This window comes from Labrus bergylta, chromosome 10 (genome assembly GCF_963930695.1).
Source record: "Labrus bergylta chromosome 10, fLabBer1.1, whole genome shotgun sequence".
NCBI lineage: Eukaryota > Metazoa > Chordata > Actinopteri > Labriformes > Labridae > Labrus > Labrus bergylta.
In genome coordinates this window covers 18,507,684-18,532,381 of record NC_089204.1, presented here as the reverse complement: position 1 = coordinate 18,532,381, position 24,698 = coordinate 18,507,684, and the positions used below count along the sequence as shown (strand labels likewise).

General features: G+C 38.9%; 1 protein-coding gene and 1 long non-coding RNA gene across 3 annotated transcripts in view; one reads left to right on the top strand and one right to left on the bottom strand.

Annotated features, from left to right (window-relative positions):
* Positions 1–9,304: 9,304 nt before the first annotated feature.
* Positions 9,305–16,912, bottom strand: LOC114920756 (uncharacterized). 2 transcript variants are annotated; one of them, XR_010667028.1, is made up of 4 exons: positions 16,777–16,912; positions 15,421–15,482; positions 11,477–11,518; positions 9,305–9,787 (listed from the first exon to the last, which is right to left on the bottom strand). It is a non-coding gene; the product is annotated as an uncharacterized lncRNA (long non-coding RNA). The 2 variants fall into 2 exon arrangements; XR_010667027.1 differs by lacking the exon at positions 15,421–15,482 and having other exon boundaries at positions 16,777–16,866.
* atl2 (atlastin GTPase 2) overlaps positions 16,841–24,698 on the top strand; it is a 26,052-nt gene continuing 18,194 nt past the window's right edge. The window contains exons 1-3 of the mRNA XM_020643049.3: positions 16,841–16,994; positions 23,108–23,277; positions 24,249–24,461. Coding sequence (XP_020498705.1) covers positions 16,922–16,994; positions 23,108–23,277; positions 24,249–24,461 — 456 coding nt within the window. The 5' untranslated portion in view covers positions 16,841–16,921. The remainder of the gene's footprint in view (positions 16,995–23,107; positions 23,278–24,248; positions 24,462–24,698) is intronic.

Below are 24,698 nucleotides of genomic sequence, written 5' to 3'. Positions count from 1 at the left end.
TGGTTAAAATGGGCAGTTTCTGGGCACGCTGTGTGTGTGTGTGTGTGTGCCTGCATTTCTGTGTGGGTGTGCCATGTGACAGATGGGAAGCAATATGGCACACCTCTGCCCGGACAGATGTGGCACAGCACATCCCAGCGAGCCAGGAGAAGGGATCGGAAAGCTCAGGAACATCTGGACCTGTGGCAACCTTCACCCTCAGCCAACAAGCTAACTTCACGTTGCTGATAAAGACCTGGGAGGAGACAAAGGAGGAAATGCTGGCTCGTTACATGTCACCAGAAACCACAATCCTTTACATCGCGTCTTCATCTCCAGCGGGCATGTTGACTGACAGATGAGGAATCCCACCTCCCTCAGTGAGAGCTGTCAATCAGTTGCTCTGTGGAGTGGAGCGCTGAGGCCTGTCCCAACGTGGGCCTGTCATGGCCTGCTGCACAGGAGGACATTCCCACCACTCAGGGGGCAACTTAGCTGGGACAAACTGAGGCTTCTAGGAGAGCCAGATTAATGAGAAATGGGGTGGTGCGTGAGTGATGGAGACAGGAAAGACGGTTGTTAAAGGCACTTCTTGGAAAGTCGCTGGAAGAGGTGTCTGAGTGTCTTCTAAAGCTGGCTACACACTCGACAACTTAGGCCCGTTTTGCCCCACCTCAACGTTTGAGATTTCAGGCCTCCGACGGAACACCTGCAATAGCCAATGATAGCGAGCAGACCTGCATTCTTTAATAACTCATCTTCAGCTCGTGGTGCAAATTGTGTAAAGCCAGTTTTTCTGTTTTTCGCTGCAAAAAAGAAAACACGAAAGGACAGCCAGCTGACAATGTCAATCGTCCTGCTTTTTTTTTTTCTTCTTCTGAAGTCACGTTTGATCATGCGAGTTCCTGTCAGATCTCGTGTCTGAAATCGTAACTACAAACGGCAGGTGTGTGTTCTCACAGTCTGGCTGAGTCATCTAGTTATTGCATCTATACTAAGCTGTAATAGCAAAGCACACTAAATCAAGATAATGATAAGTGGTAAACCTGCTAAACATCTGCATTTTAGCATTGTCATATTATCATACCATTGTTGAAATGCAGCTTTAAAAAGGGGTAAAACTCTGACTGTGGCTGTTCAGTCACACATTCTGTTTGTTAACCTGTTGTGGAAAATATATCAGATGCAATTTGTTACTGTTGGTCTATAGCTTGACCTGGATCATGATACATTACACAAATGTCATGTCTTCTAAAATAATGACCCCCAACAAGTTGGAAGGCAAAGTTTTCAAAACGAAACTAATTCTAAGATCCAAAACAAGAATAAGAGTTGAATTCACTCAGAAAACAAGTTTCCCTCCTGCCAAGACTGTGATGAAACAAAACTAGTCTTTCAGTGCTGTGTTTCACACATAATGTTCAACATTAGCTAAACCATAATAACATACTGAAGCTCAATTAAACAATCAGAGAACAATTTCACAGTAGAGCAGACGGCAGTTAATTAGCTGACTTTCCAGGGTGAGAAAAAGCGAACTATTGTGTTTTGTATGTTTAATCAGACGGGACACCGGGATTGGACAGCATAGTGAGGTCTGACAGGTTCAAGCTTTCATTATAACAGTTATCATTAAACTAATAATCATCAGTGCTGTGCAGGGGGGTACAAGTAATGGAATTAATGATATAATAATATTGAATGACTAGATCTGTCAAATCCCTACACAAATGAAGTACCGATAGCTGTATTACATGTTGAGTGAAAAGCTCAGATGATTTTCATATAGAAAGTAAAACATATGTAATGACATTACAGCTGGCATATTTTTCTTCTAGATAGTCAAGACGAGTCTTTGAAAAGTCTGTAGTGTGTCGCTACATGACCTGGGTTTCTTGACGACTGCAGAGTTTTTATATTATAAATAACTGTAGACCAGGCAGACCTCAAAATGTGTACTTAGCTTAGTTTGACCAAAGACTGATGAAATAAATCCCTAAATGTTTGTGTGACACTCTGTTAATTGTGCTGCTGCCTTGTCTTGGCCAGGACACTCAATGAGTTTTCTTTCCTGGTTAAATGAAGGTTTAATAAAAATAGATAAATTCATATTAATTTTTGTCCAGGTTTTTAATAAAGATTTACTCACACATTTACAAGAAGTTACATTTTTACAAGAACAAAAAATGGCATAAATTAATCCTGCTCTTAACAGAATGATCATTCAAAAACATATAAAGACACAAATGTTGATAAATTAAATACATCAGAATATGTTTCAGTTACAGCGTATAGTTCTTAGACAATCAGCTATAACTTCTTAATGCACACTCCACTGGTAATGAATACGGCATAATTTAAATTCTTTCTACAAATTTATATTCATATCCAATTTATTACTAATATTCTCCATCTTGTTGTTCTCTTTACTAAAATGTTTTTTGTTTTTTTGCCTAAACGTAGCCACAGACAGGATTCTGGATACAAACCCAAAGAAAGCAACATCATTGAAAAGGTTTTTTTTTTTTTTTATTTCTACACAAATCACTCTTGTTGTTGCGGTGCACATTTTCTCCAGCTTAACTTTCCATCTGCTTTTGTTTTCAGTTCAAAGGAACCTTTGTATTTCAGCAGTTGTCAAACATAACATCTTTTAATGTGGTTGTATTAATGTGTGTCTTTAGGAAGCTCCTGTGGGAATAAGAGCAAACATATGTTGGACAGAGGTGTGCAGGATGCCTGAAGACTGAAGCCCAGATGTCCCCCAGTTCACACAGAGCTCAGTCAATATGGACCGTATCCTCTCACTCTCACTCTCACTTCACGCTGAAACGTCACAAACCTATGTTTTCCATCAAGTGTTTCGAAAGAAAAAAAAACAACCTGTGGAGCTTTAGAAACAGTAAATGTTTCTCCTGTGCCCCATTTCTTAAATCAATTTAACGGTTTATCCACCAATAAGATCTGACACTCCTTTTGCATTTTTTAAACTAACATAACTTTATTAATATAATATTCAAAGACAAGCTGAGGAAACCAGTTTAAAGTGCTAACGTGGGGCTTTCAAACAGTATCTCACTTGTTTGTGAAAGAAGTTCTGCAAGATACAGTTATCATTGTTGTTGAGTTAAAGTCCAGTTTTAAAAAGGGTTGACCTTATTTTAGTTATGTATCATGTTAAACAAAATCTGAGTGATTAAAACTTTATATTCATATTTCTTTCAGTGTGTTTTTTTATGTATCTTCAGGATTTCTTTGTCTGAAAGACCCAATACCTACATGTTGATTTTCCAAAAAGTAACGCCCCTTTGATTTGGACTTTTGTGTACACTCTTGCATAACTCGGAGAGTAACCTTACATTACATTACAGAGAGAAAACGCACCATCAGACGCCACTCTCTGCTTCTCAACTCCCTCGCTCTCTGCGCTCATTGAATAATTAGTGATGTGTGTCAATATTGTGGCCCATAGTAACCATATGGTGGGTGCAGGCAGACAGGCCATTGTTGGGAGCTGTGAAATATTGTGTATCCCTGCGAGGGCTGGAGCCAGCGGAGGCAGGAAGTGTTGTCGGGACTGACAGGGACATTGTGCGCCTGAATGGACGAGTCCTCGGTGGCAGGGAGCACCGTGGACCCAGACAGAAAGTCTTGACCCTGGCGAGAAAGGCTGATTAGGCATGGTGCTGCAGGCCTCTCCTTCATCCACCCCCACCTCCACCTCCACCACCACCTCTCTCATCCTCACCTCCCACTGGAGGCCGTTAGAGCCAGAGCAGAATACAACAAGGCCACTTAACTCAGCGGCGCCTTTTCACTCCGCACATAAAAACACTCATATATTCATGTCAGGGGTGGAGAGGAGAGGAGAGGAGAGGAGAGGGACAGGGTCTCGGGGCTGCACCGTCAGTGTGTGAGTGTGTGTGTGTGTGTGTGTGTGTGTGTGTGTGTGTGTGCGTGTGCGTGTGCGTGTGTGTGTGTGAACTCTGGAGTGATTAGAGTGTGTGACACAGAGAGTGTGAAACTTATCTGATGCATGAAAGAAAAAGCAGTTACTTTATATCGTCAACCGTTTTCCTTCACTTTTTAACATGCGTCAAATGTAAATGATGTCATTAGCGCGTCGCATAGACGACAGATTGGAAACGATGCTAAGCTTTTGTTTTAGAGCCGCAGTATAATCACACAAACACATTAGTTGTACGTGATTGAAGGAGGCCAACATTACCCCGTCAAATTAACAAGCTGTGGAGTGCAGGAACACTGAGCTGCAGTGCATCCTCACATTACACCAGTCCTTAAAAATCCAAACATAACAAGCCACAGAAATATATGACTCTCAACTGTGCAAACATTTAAAGTCAGGAAATATTTTAAAATGTCAAGTCGACATTTCACTGCAAACACCTCAGCTTTATGGTAAACCATTTGCTTCTTGATGAACCATTCAACAAAACAAATGTTATGTTGCTCAGAGAAAGTCAAAGCATTGTACAATAAATGAATCTAGTGATTGGTGAGGAATGCAGCTTTGAAAAATAAGTAAGAAAGAATTGCTATTTTTTTTTTTTTAGACAGAACATTTAACTTATGCTAATGTTTTTGTTTTTTTTTACAGTAGAATTGATAATGTTTTGGGTGATGAAGAAACAGCTCGGGGCTCAGTTGTGCATTTTCTAATTATTGATTGGGGACTTATTTTCTCTCCTGCAAAACAAGCTGGGTAGCTTCAACAGAGGAGCGACTTCATCTGGTTCAGTTTCATTTTCCCTCCTCTGAGTCTTCTGTTCAACAAACGCCTGATCAAACACGCCTCCATCCACGTCCCCACTCCTCCTTGTCTTTCCATCCTTCTCCCCTTTTCATCCCGTCCTCCTTTCCCCTCTCTGCCAATTATCTCTCCGTCAGTCTGTCACACTTTGTAGTCTAATAAAGGCGTCCTAAATTGATGCCCATCCTGCCTTTATCCTCCTGATAAAGCACAACAATTAAGGCTCATGTCTCTTTGCTCAGGGCCTTTGATGGCGCACAAAGCTGCACCCAGAGAGAGGGAGAGGTGGTGAAGCTGATGTTGGCAGGCTCTCTCTCTCGCTCTCTCTCTCTCTCTCTCTCCTTCTCTCTCTCTCTCTCTCTTCAAACCAATGCATGCACACATAATACTGGCTCTACAATCACAATCTGCATAAACAATGCATGAGACTTGAATCCTGTCATTTTAATCTTGTTTTCAACTTGACTTAACACCTATGACTCAAAACTACAAATGTTCTATGATTTGGAAAAGTTTAACCACCTTCCTTAACCCTCAGGTTGAAATCTGCCCAAATCTTGAGGGCTTTTTTTTTTTTTTTGCAACAAAAAATTACATCACAAATTGTTCAAGCAAATGCCAAACCAAAAGACAAACTGTACGTTTGAAAAGTGACAGAGTCCTCTGGCGGCTTGCGTGTGTTGTTCTGGGGTACAGTTACAAATGACGTTGTGTGTTTTGTGTAGTTTGCAGGACTTTTGTGTTGTTGTGTTCTTATCCTTCATGCCTGCATTTTGTTTTGGTTGTTGTGAATTGTAATGTCACCTTTATTCCATGAGTTAACTGGACAGAGCTCCATTGTTAAAGCCATGTTTTTGGTAACCTCACCATGTACTTCTGTAAATGTTTCCTTCTGTTTCACTCATCTAATTAGATCAACCCAGACTCATACTTTACAATACAACCTTCGTTTGGAAACCATTATTCTATGTAATGCAATGAAACATCACATCGATAACAGATGTTATAAAGATTTGAATTGTAGTCACTCTACTACTTGAAAGGCTTATGTTCTTATATGTTCCTTTAGTTTCATCAGATTACATCACTGCAGTGATCCATTGACAGGGTTTTTAAAACAAGCTCCAGGAGGCAGCAGAGGATTAGTCTGTAGGGACCTGGGTTGGGAACCAGAGGGTCCCCGGTTCACGTCAAGGTGCGGGCCAAAGTATGGAAGTTGGTCTGGTGGCTAGAGAGGTGCCAGGTCACTTCCTGAGCACTGCTGAGATGCCCTTGATCAAGGCCCCCGAACCCTCCAAAGCTCTGTTATGCTCCCTGTGTAGCAGTGTGTAGCAGCCCCACTCTGACATCTCTCCATTAATGCATGTCCACAGGGTCCTGTTTGTGCATGTGTGTGATTCCCTCTCTTAGAGAAGTATCTCTCTGTGGTAAACATCTCTGACATGCTTGTGACCTATGAACCATCTTGGAACCTGGAGACATCTGTGGCTGGCCTATTGGCTGCCCCAAGGGTTAGAAAGAAACACAATGAAGCAGTGTTTTAGTAATCACACAATACAGACCTGAAATCATCTCTCTGTATATGTCAGAGAAGTTTAGACTCTGCCCACCTTTAAACTGAAGCTATAAGCTTTCCCTTTTTTTACACTGCTTACTCTACCCTCTAATCTGAAAACTTCTCTTTAAATTCAATACTTCCTGAAGCCCTTTGAATGGCCTCATTGTATGAAATGTGTCATACAAATGAAAGTGCCCTCCTGTCCTTGTCCTATAATCTTTTTATTCCTCTCGGGTCCTTTGTTCTGGTGCTACATAATGTAAATTATTATTATCTGAGTCTGTATAATCTGCTGTAGGCTGCCTCTGCTTTGGCCAGGTTTATCTTGAAAAGTGATCAAGCGTCTCAAGAGACTTCCTGGTTGAACAAACTCTGCTGCTTAACACACAGCTCCCATGTAAAGTGACAGAGATTAAAAAACACAAAAGAAAGTCGGGATAATGATATGAGATTATGTAGTGTGATAATACAACGGAATCTGAGGAGATTGTGCAATTATTTTCCCAGATGTCTTGCTGTGAAATATGAAAAATCAACAAATTCGTAGCTCCCCACTGAAGTTTCTGTTTTTCGAGGAAAAGAGAAAATTGTTTGGAAATGATTGATGAGCGTCACAAAGCAGCAAAATGTGGTAAACAATCACATTTCCTCAGGGTATTTCAGATGTGTTTGATGGGAATTAAAGAAAAGTTAATTACGGAGTAAATGCCCAAACATTTAAAAGAAGAAAAAAAAAAGAAACATTTAGAAAACCCAGCGTGAATCCTGAGAGAATGTTCAACATGTTACCTCTTTGTTTGTTGTGTTTTTTTTTTTAATGCTATATGCCACAACACCAGGGGGTAAGATGAACATTTGAGTAGTCAGTGGAAGTAAGTGGAAAAGGTGTGAAGGAGAGCAGAAGACACTCTTTTAAATTCATCTTCAGTCTGTGAAAGATTCCGAAATAAAGAGTTGAAATCAAATCTGCACCCTTAGATTTAACCGCATGGGTCTGAGCAGAAGTCAACACAAAGTTTTTCAATCAAAGAAACACAAAATGATGCCAAACAGTCAAAGAAATATTTCTCTGAAGATTTACATGTTAGATGAGAAGTGAGATTTTGAACTCACCTGTTTCCAATTCTGTCAGAGCAAACAGCACTGTGTGCTTTTCTCTGCTTCATCACTTCAGTGGATCAAAAAATATTATTCTCATTGTTGGTTGTATCTGTGATATATAATCTGTTTATGTTTTCGTTTTTATTGTATTCTTAAAAGAAGTTATTGAAACAAAACTGTCCTTAATATTGTTTTAATCACAGCATTAATAGGACAGAATAAAGCTGAGATTCAGGATCAATTAAAACTGTAATTTGGCTTTAGTTTTTTTCCTTTGTACTTTGTCTTTAAACACTTTCTTGATTATTTTAACTGTCAATTATGGGTACAAATGTATTGCTTGTTGTTGCACAGGACTTGTCATTTGGTCTGTGGTCAGTAATACAAAATGTGAGAATATGTCTTAATATTCTCACATTTTATAGTAATAATGACAAAAACGTTTTCTGAACAAACACTGCAATTAAAATGACATTTATCGGAGACTGATGATTTTCTTTTCTTTTTTTTGGGGGGGGGGGGGTTTAGTATAAATAATCAAAAAGCATTTGTGCCAAGTCAGCTGTTTTTTCCCCCAATCAAACACGAAGAAAGCAGCAGAATTAACCAAACATAACTCAACATCAGCTAATGGTCCTACAAGAAAAATATATTCAAGGTTCAACAATGAATATAAAAACTGTAACAACAGCTGGGATTCAAGTTATTTCTTATATACTGTGGTAAAGATAGTGGTTTAATTATAAGGTTTGCATGTATACTGTACACATCCATGTTTCCCCAGCTGTCATTTAAACTACTAAAATATGAGTATTGAATTGCAATTCATCATCTGTCAGTGAAGTGAAGTATTAGTGTGCTGTTATCATGCAAGTTGTTTTCTGAGAAAGGTCTTGTGTCACTTTGCTTTGGCATGCAGGGACCTGTTGCATAAACACAAGTGAAGTTTCTGTCCAGGGTGTCTGAAGGGATTTTACTCCGAGTGTTTCATATAGAAGTGAACAAGTGAAAGATGGCTGAGGCGATTATGACATACACTCTGCAGTGCTTCCACTCCTTTGTCTTCAAGTTGATGATTGTTTTAGTATTTAGAATATTTTTTATAATGAGGTGTAGCGTGGAGTTCTCTTGTCTTTGAGGAGCCCTCTGTCTGTTTCATCTTGGTTGACTTATAATCTGCAGCTCAATGTTGTCTGAGATTTACTCTGACTTTCTCCCTCCAGCAGCAGCAGCTCAGCAGTGTAGTTACCTGGGAGGCCGACCGTGTCAGTGAGTAATGTTGCAGAAACAAAAGGCCTGACAGCAGAAGTGTGGAGAGAGTGATGAGACCCCCTGCTGGTGTGTTTGCTGGCCCGGCCTCGGAGTCTCCTCTCTGGCTTTCCCTTTCAAACTCATAGCCTCAAGGGCTCAGATCCCCCGAGACGCCCAGGATCCTGGAGAGTTCTGGATCCTTGTTTAATGGTTAATTGATGTGGACCATTTGTGCACCATTCTAAAACAGGTTTCGCAAAGAAAACCCTCTACAGATGTTAACATTATTTACTTCTGAACTACGATTAGTTTCAGTCAGCTTTGGAGGAGCTCTCCAACATTAAGATTCCCCCTCGGCCTACTGTGACATTAGTTTTTTTATTATCACTAAAATCCAGTTTACATTTCTACTTCATTTAAGAGGAAGTTATTGGTTTTAACTCTGCAACAGTAATTTAGCAGTGAAAGGTTTTTATGGACTAAAAATTGAGTTTTTAAAAACACAATATAAATTACCCTTAGAAATGATTCAGTCTAATAGATTTAACCACCCTAAAGTATAAAAACAACGCTATGCTTTACATGTTAATTCATCAGCATTAGTAATCTAAATAAAACACAAAAGACTACAAAAGGGAGCAATGTTGGTATAGCTGTGATACTTTAATGTCATTGCTAAAACTTGCTCATTCACAATATTTACTTTTTAGAGCAGGGGTTTCACTTCAAGTGAATGGAGAGAATTTCTCCATAGTGGGTAGTTATAAATTAGTAGTCGACTGATTTTGGAGGAAAACAACATAAAGTTAGACAAGTTTTTAGACCTACAAAGAAACTCACACACACTCATTAAGTGCCTCCCAGTACAGAACCTCATTGAAAATCTGTTTTAAGTGTTTGGAGGCTTCACATGAGGTGATACGACCCCACCAACGTCTCGCGGCTTCTCCGTCTTTGCCAGCCTCTTGCTGTTGCCAAGGTAAACGTAATGGTGACCATGGGATCGGCAGCGGGCTCAGAGGGACGTCTGGCTGTGATGGGGCGTGTGACATGATACTCAACAATCAGACGCCATGACAACCTGGCAACAATGCTGTTGATTCAGCAACCCCAGACTGTATGAGGAGCTGCAGAGAGGGGACAATAAACATGTTGCTGAGTTCAGGAAACACAGAGAGATGGTGAAGGATCAAAGGCTTGTACAACATGAGGTTGTTTTTAATACCTGCAGAGAAATAACAGAAGAAAAATATCCCCATGCATGCCTGTCTTTATTCAGATTAGTCCATATATATTACTATTTGGCATTATCATAGTACTTGTTCAAGCCCTGTATCAATGACCCTATTTTCTGTAACTGAACCAGGAACTTTGGTATACTTATACTTTTGTTATCTCACGTTTGGATTCGTATGCACTTTTTAGGAACTAAATAAATAAATAACAGGAACATACTGTGATAATACTACCCTGTTATTATCTACATGATGTCTGTTTCCCTTGGCATGCATTACAAGGGTCTTAAAGTGGACTTTATTTTAATGGTTAAGAAACAAGGAACTTTAACTCTTTTTCACACTCAAGTACCTGGAAAACTTTTCTCCAATAACTGGAGAAGTCCTACGTGTGCTGTAAAGTGCTGAAGTATCTAGACATGACTTCAGTCCAATCTTTAAAATATGAATTAATGGAGCATTATTATCAACATCAGTGTGGAGCATCCTTTGTTACGTGCAAGTCGATATACATGGCATCAAAAGAAGTGCCAGTTTTCAAAATCAATCTCTATATGTTAAATGTAATAATGATGTCTGACTCGTATCCATCAATATCCTTTGCTCTCAACATCATAGTAGAACAAAGTAAGTAAATCTGTGATTGCTTTAGATAGGTGAAAGATATTTTAGCACTAGTTCACGAGATATGCAGGAGTGAATATTTCACCAAAGATTTCAGAGATGCTGTGCAGGCCTTTTAAAGATAATAAGAGAATATCCCTTTCCTAGATGTATTGCATTCTGTCATGTCTCTCATTGAGTTTTTACCCACACTGTTATCACTTACACAACTCTGTTGTTTTTTTATTGTTCATTCAGTTATTTAAATTACCTCCCTGATTGTATAAAGTTGAAACCAGAGAAAGAAAGAAAGGGGATAATAATAAAATAAAGTATAAGTAAATAAAAAGAATCATCATAATCACAGTAATCATAATCATTATAATATTTAAACTTCTTTCTTCAAACTACTCCTATTTCTTCCCACTAACGGGCTACACAAAACTTAAGCATGCCTACACTGCCATCTTGTGGTTGTAATGATAAATTAAAATAGTTACGTTTTTTTTTCTTTCATGTCATTACTACAGTGTTCCTGCAGTGTTCCTGCAGTAACCTTTCATATGATGCATATTGTCAAATAACTTTCACATTTTCAAGTCTGAACTCCTGTCCACCATTCAAAGGCTAATATCAACTTTTAATAATATCAACAGGAAAGTATGATACAAGGAGAGATGAGTTATTTTATAGATACATACAGTAAACACTTTAAATCATTTACATTAAGAGCACATTTCTGATTTGAATGTAACATTGCCTGTTTGAATAGCAAACAACACAGGAAAGGACTTTGAGATGGAGGAGATTGACACAGAACACAAGATGTGTCGGTTATTTTCTGTTTCTGTTCCCTTTATTTAGTTATTTTTGTACTTTGTTATTAGTGTCTTATTGTTTTGAAATGAAAGATTAGATAGAAACAGGGCCAACTTTCTATTTGGTTTTGAACATGTATCCTCTTGTTTTGACTCATACCTTTGTTCTTTGTTGTTGGTGTTTTTGTCTTGGGTTCATTTCCTGTTTAACGGATTGAAAACAAAGACATTTGAGTTAATATGACGTTTTACAGGTAGTGCAGGAATACAGGAAGTTATTGTTTTGCCTTAAACTGTATAAAAATGTTTGCATTAAGCCATTATCAATAACTGAATTACCTCTAATGATTTTCTAAATAGTTGTAGTGTATATATCTTGTATCATTACACATCTTTTATTTTCTGTAAACTTGAAAGTAGAAGCATTTAATGTTCAAAATATGTTTCAAACATTACCAAAGTTATGGTTCATGATGAGTATCATCTTAATTTACTGTAATAGAAAAGTAACTCGGAGAGTCCACATGGCCGTGTGACAGAATTATGAATCCACCTTTGTGCTTCAGGAAATAGAAATTCCCTTTGCGGGCACTAGATGGAGCCCTCCACTGAGTTTCACCCAGTCTGCTCCCATGTTGATCTGCAGCTCAAATAAGTGTACTGTAGTTGAAAAGACCTTTTCAACTTATTGTGATGTCAAAGTGATATTAAAATATGTGTTAGCTTGGAGTTAATGGGAGATAAAATAATTCATAAAAGCAAAATAAATTCCCCATAGAGTGGCTCCAGGTAAAAGACTTGGCACTATCATACATCTCCTCGATAGCATCCCAACATCCTGACCACAGTCACGCATACATCTGGAGGGAAGTCTCCGTCCGGGGTTCTGTCACTGTTCTCTGACCCTCTCTCTAAAGTTATTGGGGCTCGTCATCACGTGTGTCTCTCATGTTTCTGCTGGCCAAGGGGACTGTCTAAGAATAGAAGAGCACTGACATAGATTAACACGACTGCTCTCTCTCTCTCTCTCACTCTCTCTCACTCTTTCTAAAAAACAATTATTTTCCATCTGTCACTCTGAACTTCCTCCTTCTCTACCAGTGTCTTGACCTTTCTTTTTATGTTTAACTACTGACCTCATCTGTTGTAGAGTAGACGGGTGAACTTGGCATCTGACCTTCAAGTTTGGACAACAACAAGACAAACAGTCTCGTGTATAATGACTGTGGGTCTTGACTTTATCTATGGCCCGGGCTTTGTAGCAGCACAGGAAATACAAGACTATGACTCCTAAATGTCACATTTAATCCAGGGATGGAGAAGGATCTCCTGCATATTATGTGGGGATGTCCAGTCAAAAAAAAAAAGACCGTTGATCCTGAACTAGTCAGCCATCCAATCACTGATAGCCAACATAACCCTGCATGATTGGCCGGTGTGCTGGGTCACTTGGGGTGAGCCTCCTCTGTGTTTGTCTCTGTGGCTGAATGTAAACACTGTGTTAGAGTGTGTGTGTGTGTGTGTGTGTGTGTAGGTGTGTGCAGGTCATATCAGTTAGAGTTAAGAGCTGCAAACTTTCTCTTAACAGTAGCTTTGTTAGCTAAGGGTTAAGGGTAGATTACCTATATGCCAATGTAAACACAGCTCTCTCTAGCAGCTTATGTAAACATACTGAACATAAGACACTTTGGGAAGACAAATAATCTGTCTATACTTCATGGGCGGCAAAGACACTAAACTGAGCAAGTGCCTGAGTATAATAAGTGATTTAACTTCTTAAACCTGCATTGATACACATTTAAATGTGTTTCTTTTTTCTTTTTTCTTTGACATTTGTAGGCAAGAGATATTCAATATAAATATTATAGTAAAATATCATGCTATATTCATTGTAGGCTAGATAGTCAAGCTTTCCAGAGGACATAGTAAAAAGACATTGATCTCAAGAGTTGTACTCCAGCTTCTATTGGTTCTATTTGCCTCAATAATTATTAGATGGATTAACAATGTAAGCCAGAGAACTTTTCCTTTCAGATGAACTCTAAACCAATTGGTGATTCCTTTATTTTGAATGAAGTGCATCAAAATGTGTATTACTTTGGCTTGTAATCAAACATTGGCAAAACCTAGTCAACTCAGTCTTAGTAATAGTCTGTGTGTTGTGCTAAGTAATAATGCTTTAAGATGCTTATTAACATGCCAGCCTCAGATGGTAATCATGCTAACATTAAACGGGCTACTTGCATTGTTGTACTAAAGTTGTTAGCATGCAGATGTTAGAATTAAGTCGTAGTATCAAAAAGCACATAGAGTAACAAGTAAAAGTATATTTGATTTTAAACCCATATCTATCCCCGACCACCAGCAAACTGGACACAGGGCAACAGAGCCGAGTGGAACCTGACATCCAAGGCTCAAAGGAAAGCTTCACACCTATAGATGAATCCCTGTCAGCAGGTCGTCTTTCCAAAATGTAACTCCATAATACTGGACGACCTGTGAACAACTGTGTAAACACATAAAACAAGTTTATCAAGGTGAAGAGGTTTTATGACTTTTGGTTCAGCAGTCATCGTCACTGAGAGCAGTTTAAACTCCATAGAGTTTGTAAGTGAGGTACAACATATCTCCACTGCATCAAAGGGAGCTCGATAAACACAGGAGATATAGGTCTTATCTTTACTGTGAGCAGTCTGCCTTCAATATGGTCCTTTATCAATAGAGAGTATACAGGGAGGGAGCTAGCTTTAGTACAGGCATTTAGCATGCTATTTAGAGGTAGTAAAAATCACAATGAGTGAGTCAGCAAATACATTAATGGTTGTTTTGATTGAGTCATATAAAAGGAAACAACAAGTCAACAGTCAAACTAGCAGTTCTACGATGCTGTATTTAGACACAGTGGTGCTATCTGCTAATGCGCCAAAATACTCCTAAGAAAGGAGTGGTGTTTAGGTAGTGTAACATTTAAGCATCATACTTATGTAGGTTTTTTAGCATGCTAACACTACACAAATCAACATTTGGGCCTGATGGTGGTTACAACTCACCCTGAGGATGTTTTATAACAATCCATCCAAAAGTTGTTTAAAGAATCACTCAAATGTCAACCTTACGATTGCTTTTCAAGTTGGGAGACCAATCTAGCAAAATTGGATGTGTCTATGAATTGAAGCTCCTGCTAGGAACAGTTTGTGTCGATATTTGCGCCCCCTATGGACAAAGCCATAGTTCTTATCCCCTTTTTGTTGCTGCCCTGTACATGTGTAGGTGGCGTTTTCAAACACAGAATCTCATCCAGTATTTCTTTAACAGTCAAACATATTACTCCAAATACTTTGATGTTGAAAATGTAAAAAAAAATAATAATAATAAGCTGTTACTGCAGCGTTCTGTTCATCTCCTCATCTGACAACTACCCCTTGTCAGCAGTTTCAAAGCTTTTATGACTTTAAAAACAAATCATACATTATACAATACAGCTTACTACAAAGCAATAATCAATTATTGTGGCAGACAGTCTATTTTGCTTTTAAAGATCATGAAGAGACAGTGTTACTAACTTCAGTCTGTTCCTTAGACAGCTAAATAAACTCCTACAATATCTTTTAAGTTCAAACATATTTAGATGTTAGAATTTCATTCCAAATACAACCCACTGAAAAAATTAATCTATAACGTTAAGTAAGTTAGAAGTGACCAAAACAATCTGCTTTAGTCATTACTGAAGTTAAGGACGTATTCTATGAAACACAACAACATTCTATTGTTTTATTTATAGATTTAAACATTATACATCACTGTTTCACATGCCATTGGAGAGCTAACTCTGACTTTTCATTGGAACCAACAGTATAAAGACAATGCATGGTGTGAATTGCGTGCTGGTCCTGCCAGACGCCAAACAACACAATTGCAAAGTGCACTTAGGTCTGCAGATTGAGTGTAGGCACTTTGCAACTGAGGCTACTAAGGAAATACAGTAGATCCAATTTCCTCTCAGATTCCTGTTTCACATTCATTGGAAGGAAACCAACATAGTGGGTGATCATTTTATTTGGGCTGTGTTACTCTGAATATTAAAAAAATAACTTGAATACTCACACAGGGAAAGAAGGTAACGCTTGACTCATGAAGGCAGGGTTGCAATTTCAAAAGCGTCAACCCTGTTGACGAATGTATTTCATGTTATTGATTATGTTTTCCATTAAAATAATAATGGTAACTTATGGCCTTCATGAGGGGATCATTAACCATCAACATTTCCAAAGTTAATGAGTGATATCTCCTGGTCAGGTTCTTAGAAATCAAGTCCAACACTGTTGCTTATGATGTTGTTCATGTTGCAGCTTTGTTCCCATTTTACCTGCCTCTTTCAAAAATAAGGGCAAACGTGTGACCTAAAAGAAACAAATACACAGAACAATTAGTTTGTCCTTGTTTGTTGTTTGCATTAAACTAGTTAATCTAATCTATTTAATACACCTTTAAGTCCTGTTAAATGCCTGTAAAACCCATTCTCTTTATTAGCTTAATGTTATAAGGGATACCTGCTATTCTATAATGAGATCGTTCCTCTCAAATCTCCTGCCTGATGTGTACGGGACTCTGTTGCAGTAATGCCACTGAAGTTATTTCCACGCACCAATCACAATTTAAAAATGTAATAATTATTGGAGTACAACTTCATGTTTCATATCACGTTGTTTCCTTATGTTGTTTGTGCCCTTCAGACAAAAGAATTGCCAGTCAAACAAATACACACACTATTTAATAACTAACAAACCTGCCTATCTCCTATTATCCTTTGTTTTATTTTTTTTATTTAATAATGTGTAAATTTGTAATCTCTCTGATCTTCATTTCACTGAAAAGTAATATGAGAAATATTAAATTATAACATCATTTTACAATTATTTATCATTGTTTCAACGTACCACTACATGAACTGATTGATTTTTGTATATATGTTAACCTTTATTTTTATGATTTAGACTGTTTCATTGCACGCTAATCTCATACACCCTTCATAGTCATCAAAAGAATAGTTTACTTGATTCTTTTGCATTAAAAACGATACAAACAGAGAATAACATTAAAAAAAAAACCTCCCTTACATTTCCTAAATTTAACAGTGAAATAATGTTTCTCTGCATGTTTCACCCTTAATATTTACAATCAAAGGTTTCACCCTCTTTACGGTGGTCTGTTTCAAGAAATCCCCACACTGTCAGGAACAAGATGCTTAACCTTTTTTCATTATTAATGTTTTGCTTTGCTTGTAAATTAAGTCCAAACCTTTGCCAACAGTGCAAACATTAAACACCTCTAAACAGATGCAGGTGCAGAGCTTTTTGAACGTGTAAGTCAAAGAAAAACATTATTCTCTGGCATAATGACATTAATCTGAAAACAAAATGTGCAGAGGAAATGCTCTGAGAATTTAAATACTTGTCATACTTGTGCGGTGCAGCCTACTTGTCCCAGTCATACGTCCCAGCTGCGGCAGCCTCGGGGGGTTGTCCTCAACTTCAGCAGACAGCGTGAGAAGAAAAAAAAAAAAAGATCCTTTGACGTCAGCCACGTTAGATTTCAGCAGTCCAAGATGGCGGAGGTGAGAGAGTTGAGGAGCAGGAATCACACCGAGCACCACTGCAAAAGTCGAGTCAACGACGAAGGTAAACCGTTTTTTTGTTTGTGTGTGACAGTGAGGCGATAAGGGAGGACGAAGCGGGTGAAGAGATTTAACGTGTGTTTGCTTCTTTCGTGTTTGTCTTTGGTAAGTGGCAAACTCTCGCTTTCCCGTTTGCCAGACGCTTCTGTTGTCAGTTGGGGGACCCGCGGTGTGCTGCCAAATGTGGCTACCGTGCCAGAATGTGCCCCCCCCCCCCCTCTCCACTAGTGTCGAAACAGTTCAGAAGTGTTTGAAAATTAGTTAATATCCTGTGATTTATTTCACTGTTGAACCATGTTTTTTGGGGGGGTTTTACGATTCTGTAACTTCTTGAAAAGCTGTTCTGTTTAAATTCTGACCCGGATACTAAACTGAGCGCGACACCTGTCGGCTCGTTTGTCCGGGCCGTCACTTTCACCCGGCCAGGCGGAGGGACCGCAACTCTCCACGGGGTGTCTCGTCTCTGGACCTGGCCTGTAATTGCACAGTCACCGTCTTGCTGGCTGTAAGCTGCATGGTTTCTAAACTTTGAAACTGTCCGCTGTACAACAGTTTCCTGTGACGGCCTCTCTCAGCCTACGTTAATCTTCTCATCCCACTAATGACTTGGATATATTTAAATACTCTATTATTAGTCTGTTCGGTCTGAAAGCAGACTTATCCACGTAATTACAAGGCTCATTTTGTCCACTAACAACAGACTGGTGTCCACTAGTCTGTGACCACTTTTAACCTTTAACCTGTATTGTTGTCTTGTGTCACTTGTGCCTTTTTGTATTTGCATTTTATTTGTAATTTGTCTTTCTCTTACCTGCCTAGGGACAACAGATGGAAACTAGCACTTCTGCTGTAATCTGGCATTTTTACATCTGTAGTTCATTAATATGCACTGTCCCTAACAAATAAATACATATTCAAAACCTGGATTCTTGCTGTAGGATATTTAATTTTATGTAGCCTATAAATAGGAAATGTTAATCATTTTGAAAGGGGATACAGGTGACATCAACAAGTTGTTTGTCAAATGTATCTGAAGTTTATATAAGGATTCAATAGCCTGCATTAAAGTATTATCAATCTTTAGTTCCAATGTTTGATCCCTTTTTTCATGACTCTTCCCTATCACCTACAGTATGCTAATCAAGGAAGGCGTTTACGTAATTACCACTTATATAAACATAATAGTTCACCTTTTGGCTTTACAGCTTCTTATTTTTTCATAAAATGTGTTTGCATCGGTAAAGATGACAAACAAATCTATTGCAACTTTATCTGTTGACTTTATTTTGAACAAATCTGGATTGCCACTGCCAATGGTCAAACATTACAATTTCCTGCAACCCTTCTAGTTTGTTATTACATTTCTCTGATAGTTATTAGTGAGCCTGCCAGTCTCATCTCTAAGATAATATCAAGAGTCCCTTATCATGATAACCCTTATGTCTACTTTCATTCACATCAGCCGACTCTGAGGCAGCTACATTCACTGACAGCGGCTGCTCTTAATCTGCACTTTGTCTTCACAGACTCTCCCATTGGTCCTCTAGCTGCAACTGAACATTTGCCCTCCTTGACTCTTGTCCAGGGAGGCCGTGTCAGGTTGTTTTCTGGTGGGATGTCAGTGAAGCTGCATCTTAATTACAGTGACTCTTTTATGCACAAGTAGCCCCTCCAGTCTTGTTGATAAATAATTAATCATTTGTATCACAACAGTGAAAATTAGATTTGTTCAGTTTTACCCTGCTTTCAATATACTGCCAGTTTTCTCTCCTTCAATGTTGAAAGCAACAAGACATCAGCAAATATTCAGCATAAACTTGCTTTCACAATCTGTGTCACTGACTAACTTGTGTGACCTATTTCCACTCCCAAAGATTTGTCACAGCCTTTATTTCCACAGAGCATTTTTTTTTAAAATCTCTTTAAAGTATGAAACGTCCCGTTATTTAGACAGCTGGTGAATTTAAGTGGACCATGGCCTTATCAAAGGCTGCCTCAGATATAGCCTAGGAGTCCAGGGAGGGGAGAGCTGATTTGGGACACAGTGCTGAGATGTAGGGTAGACACACACTAGTCTTGCCATGCAGTTAAAGATAGACCCCCGGTCCTCTCAGTTGAGGACTGAGGGGACACAAAACTGAATATAATTTTAAGTTTGAGCTGAACTTATTACATCTCTCACATGTGTATGTGCATGGAAAGGAAATCATTTAGGCCAGTTAACATCTGCTCAAAGTCATTGTGCGATAAGAGCTAATGCAGCTAATTTTAGTTCTGCCCTCATTTCTGCAAGCTGAGGAGAAAGACAGGCCATTAGCCACTGTATCATGAAGTGTTACTGTAGCAGTGAGTGCACATTCCAGCTAAGTAAATGGTTTTTCTCTGGTTGTTTATTGTGTATGTCTCTCACACACATTCTGCTGCAGTACAGAGTCCTGCAGTCCCAGCAGAATAGTGTCTTTGTGTGGGTCCCCTCTATGGCTGCAGTGCAGTTGCCACTTCATCCTGCTGAGTGCTGCTCTGGACTTCAGGGGGACCCTGCACCTCCACAGGCTTAAGAAATGTGTAGGGATATAAAGATTAATCCTATAATCTTGATAAATTGATTCAAAGGTGTCGAGATTCACATCGTTACTCTGAAAAATGAATCGCAATAATATCGTGAGCGTCAGCAGCTGTAGAGCAGAGCTTCAGAGAAGGATTTTGAAATTGAGGACGCACCACCGTCTTTTAAATCAGAGTTGTGGAAGCATTTTTGGCTTCCCAAGACAGATAATGAAAGTGTGGGCAAATATTTCAGGAAGACATGATGCAGCATTTAATCAACACCACAATGAGAAGCTGCAGTCACCTCCCCTTGTTGCGAAAAAAAAAACCCATTAAAAGGCCAAATCACTGGGTTTGCAGCCTCTAGAGGAATCTTTTCAGTCATAATTTGTCTACTGTCTCATTTTGTCAAATAAATCGTGAGAGAAACGTATCGTGAATCTTATTGTGATTTGAGTGAATCGTTACATCCCTAGAAATGTGCATGGCTAATTCATGTGCTGTTAAGAGCACCACCTCAAATACATTGTATTTATATATTTATCCCATAATGTTTTCACCTTGACATGAATCAGGACTTTGACAGGGTCCGGTGCCAGCTATAGTGCTTTGCCTGAGTCTGAAATGACCCGACATATTAACACAAAATTACAAAACAGTCATGGCAGATAGTTGCAGCAATTGTTTATAAGTTATATAGATTTTGTTGTTTCTGTTTCACATTTTCATCTTTACATTTTTATCATGATTCTTTGGACTATCAAGTTGAAAGTGGCCAGCTCATTTCAGATTAATCTAATATAAAAACATATTTTTCACAGGGGTATTTTGGCTTTACTTTTGTACAATCGAAGGAGTCAGAGACATTAGAGAAGCAGACTCATTGCTTCAAACACCCAACGTTAATCCATCATGAGCTAGGGCTGTGCTCAAAAAAATGATATGGTAATCTATCTTCATGTGCGTCTTGCGAATACCGTACATGTATCGATACAGATGTTATGGAATCAATATGCCTGCAAAGCTGTGATAACAGTTTTGAAAGACTAAAGACTTATGGTGCAGTTCACAATAACACCATAGCTCTGGGATTAAAACATTTTCATGTATTTCTAAGATCTCTGAGGACCTGAATTGAAGTGTTTTAAGTTGTAGCGTCCTTATGCCTCTGCTGTTATTCTCAACAATAAAGAACAGCTGTAGTAGTGAATTCTGTGTAGGATATGGTCATTATCCAAAATCAATGTATGTCACGATATATATATATATATATATATATATATATATATCTATCGTATGGTGGCCTCTGTATCGTGATACATATTTTATCATGGGGTTGTGGGACATACCCATCATGAGCACAGCACTAAGCCACATTCAGAAAGGTTACAGTGGTCAGAAAAAACATCCTTGATAGAGGCAGAAATCTTGGGCAAAATCAGGCTCATGGTGAACAGCCATCTGCCGAAACTGCGCCGGGATTGTGTGTCTGTGCATGTTTGAGTGTGTGTGTGTGAAGCTCACGCTGTTGCGGAATCAGTGTGATTGTCTTAAGGTGTAATGACAGCTGAGCTTCTTTACAGCTTTGTTGCAGAATTGATCTCTGAAAAGGGCTCCTGACAGTTGGTGTTTGTTGTATGCCCTCTTAAGTATTTGTTTAGACGTATGTTGATTACATTATTGCTGCAGTGCATATACAGTCTGTTGCTCATTCTCTCCAAACCTTTTCTAATGTCAGTAAAAAAAAATCTGTAGACATTCATGACTCACATGCAGTCGTTTCATAAAGGCGTGGTCCTATTGGTTCCCATGAACCTGATTTGTTTGTTGGTAGAGAGTAGAGACACTTATGATATCATTACTTGAGTTTTGATCATTTGAATGACTAATGCTTGATACCTGTTGTCATACTTGTTCAGCGGTCTCTGAGTCAGGTATCTGGCCGAAGGATTGCCACTTTTTGTACTTTCGAGAGTGTCTCGTCAATCCTGTTGTCGACCAGTGATCTCTATATCTGTAAAGAACATTTATTTATCCTTTATTTTAGCAGGGAGGACCCACTGAGACCGAGGTCTCTTTTCCAGGGGTGCCCTGCAGCAATACAAAAATAGAAACAGCACAAATATTAACAGTTAACAATAATAGCATCTAGACACTGAAACACATATTCACACATGTAAACCATGTCCATTTAAATGAATTCACATTGTGAAACAGTTACAATTTCCTTCCTGAGGTAGTTTGGACACTAGGTCTTTAAAAACACTGAATGAAACAAGAGAGGGCAACTTAGCTATCCTCTGAAGGTCATTCCATATAATGGGTGCAGCAACACTATAGGCAGTCTTTCCCCATTCAGTTCTAAACGTCGTGTTTTCAAAGATACCCAGTTTTGAGACCTTGTCGAATGGACAGGAGAGTAGTAAGCTAAGAAGGGAGTTTACCTATGAGTGCCTTGTAAATAAACAAAATACTGTGCTGCTGTCTTCGATGACCCAACAAGGACCAGCCTACAGAACGATAAAGGTCACAATGATGAGTTTGAAATCTGTTGCTTGTGATAAAGCGAAGAGCACTGTGGTATGAGGCATCTAAAGACTTCAAGACAGAAGCAGATGTGTGTATGTAGAGTGTGTCTCCATATTCCAAAACGGGCAGTATTGTAGCCTGGACAATCTTTTTTCTATTATGCACTGTTAGGCAGGATTTGTTACTATACAGAAAACCAAGTTGTGGTCTTATTTTTCCAGATAAACAAGAAATGTGAGACCTATACCTTAACAACAACACATAAAAAATGATAAATCAATATTACATTTATTTTTTTAACATTTTGAAATGCAATTTAGCGACACCAAATAATTTTAGTGGAGGTGAGAATTAAATCTTTACTACTTACATACATACAATCAGCGGGTTAGAGGTTCCTGACATTTTAAAGTAGGGAATAAAACAAATCTGCAGTGTAAAGGAAAAATCAGTTATTGGTTGCAGCCTGTAAATAAAAAAGACATTCTGTTCATCTGTATGCAGCACTCCTGTTGTGGGTTCAGCACATTGCTTATGCTGCAGTTGTGGCATGAAGACAGGAATCCTGCAGTTTACAAGAAACATGTGCTTAAGTTTTAAAGCAGACTTCCACAGAAATGTCAAAATGACTGAGAAGAAATATGTGCAATCGCTGTCCTCCAAAGTTCTTTTCTCGTGTGCTTTGTCCCTTTGGGATTTCTGCACATGGCTATTTTCGAGCTTGACCTAGATGTGTGGACCAGAGTGGATGACAGTTTTTAGTCCAGCGCAGGGTGCTGGAAAGATTCATTTCTGCTACTTAAACACATATTTGGCGTTTCACTTTTATTGAACCTTTTCAAACGATAGTCCACCTCCTTTCAAGTAGAAAAATGACCATGAAAACTACTCCTTAAAAAAAGTGGTTTCTTGTCTCAATACTTACCAGCTCTTCATTTATCACCTTCTTTTCTCTTTACAACTTTTGTCTGAGCACTAACATGAAAACGGATGTCAACTAACCTGTGTTATTTAATCTTTCTCCCTCTTCTTACTCTAAAGGCCTTAGCGGTGTGGAAGATGTCCCCAATTTTAAGAATACGAATTGGCCTTCTTCAGTTAGGCCTGAAGACATGGGGGCAAAAGGGCTTCCCAGGATCCAGCCCTTAAACTCAGGCAAAAACGCGCTCCTGACTCCCTCACCTGAAGAAGAAATTCAGGAAGAAGAAGAGGTAAAGATTGCTCTGTTTTCTGCTGTGTTCCTGTCCATTCACAAACATGTGTATAATATCAAGTTTTTGGTCATACCTTTTAGAAATGAGACCACAGAATAGCACCATCATATGAATTTTCTCCATTTAACAACCGGTAATTGCAATAAGGCCTGAAACTGACTTTTGGTTTAATTTATTTATTAAACACCTGTTTAAAGCTTGTTCCAATACGAGGGTGAATATTGTGTTAGCTTTCCCCTGCTGTCTTGGGCCTACTTTCTGTTGGTCAGGCAGATACCAAATACCGGTGGTTAGCTTGTGCTAGTGTGCAGAAACTTGCAGTGTGCTTGTAGACGCAAGCAGTAAATGTAAACACCACGTCCAGCGCTCCTGGGAGCGATGAACCCAGGAGGAAGGGCCCAGTTTGAATGATGTGTTTACAAGCTGCAGCAAACAATGCTAAAGCTCTACCTTTACGTTCACAGTAGTGAAAGACAGAATAAAGCAGAAAATCATTACATTATAGAACTGACACCATTTTTACCTGACCTGAGCAGTTAAATCAATTACCCAAGTAGATGCTTCAAAAACTTTCAGAATTAGTTCAGCTCTAAAGTCAGTATTGATCACATGAATTTTGAAGACAGGATGAAGACAAATAATGTTTAAACTCTAGAGCAACAAGGACTGCTGAAAGAAATATTTTTAGGAACTTTGAATGCCATCATGGTATTTGATAGTGGAAGTATTAAGACTCCTTACTGCAGGGGTGCTAAAAAGAAAGGACCTGCGTTTTCAAAATGTGTTTTGTTAATCTGTTTTGTCTCTTCGCTTTATGTCAGGCTAATATCCTCCTCTCACATTGTTGGCTGTTTTCAGACTTATAATACCATCCCTGTCTCCACCATGAAACCCGTGTCATCACAATGTTATCACTCAAACTGCTCTTTATGCCAGGGAATGCTCTTTAATTGATTGCCTGTTTTCAGGCTTGTGTTGAAGAAGAAAAGGCCAGACCGATCCAGATTGTCCTGGCCAATGAGGATGAGCACAGCTTTGAGCTAGATGTCACAGCGTTGGAGAAGATCCTGCTGCAGGATCACGTGAAGGACCTAAATGTGGTGGTTGTGTCTGTGGCCGGGGCCTTCCGCAAAGGCAAGTCCTTCTTGCTGGACTTCATGCTGCGCTACATGCACTCTCAGGTAAGAGAAATCATGTGGAGTGTTTCCTATTTGATGCTGAATGATTATCAAGCATTTCAAATACAGGGATACAATCACATTCAGTTACAATTTAACTCCAATGAGTATTTGTACACTTGTACTCTTTTAAAACAGTCCTTTTGATGAGTGTGTGTTAGTGCTGAGTTAACATTTAACAGCTTGTCTAATGCCTCCATTAATACTGTGCAATGTTCAGTAACAGATCTTAGAAGCAGG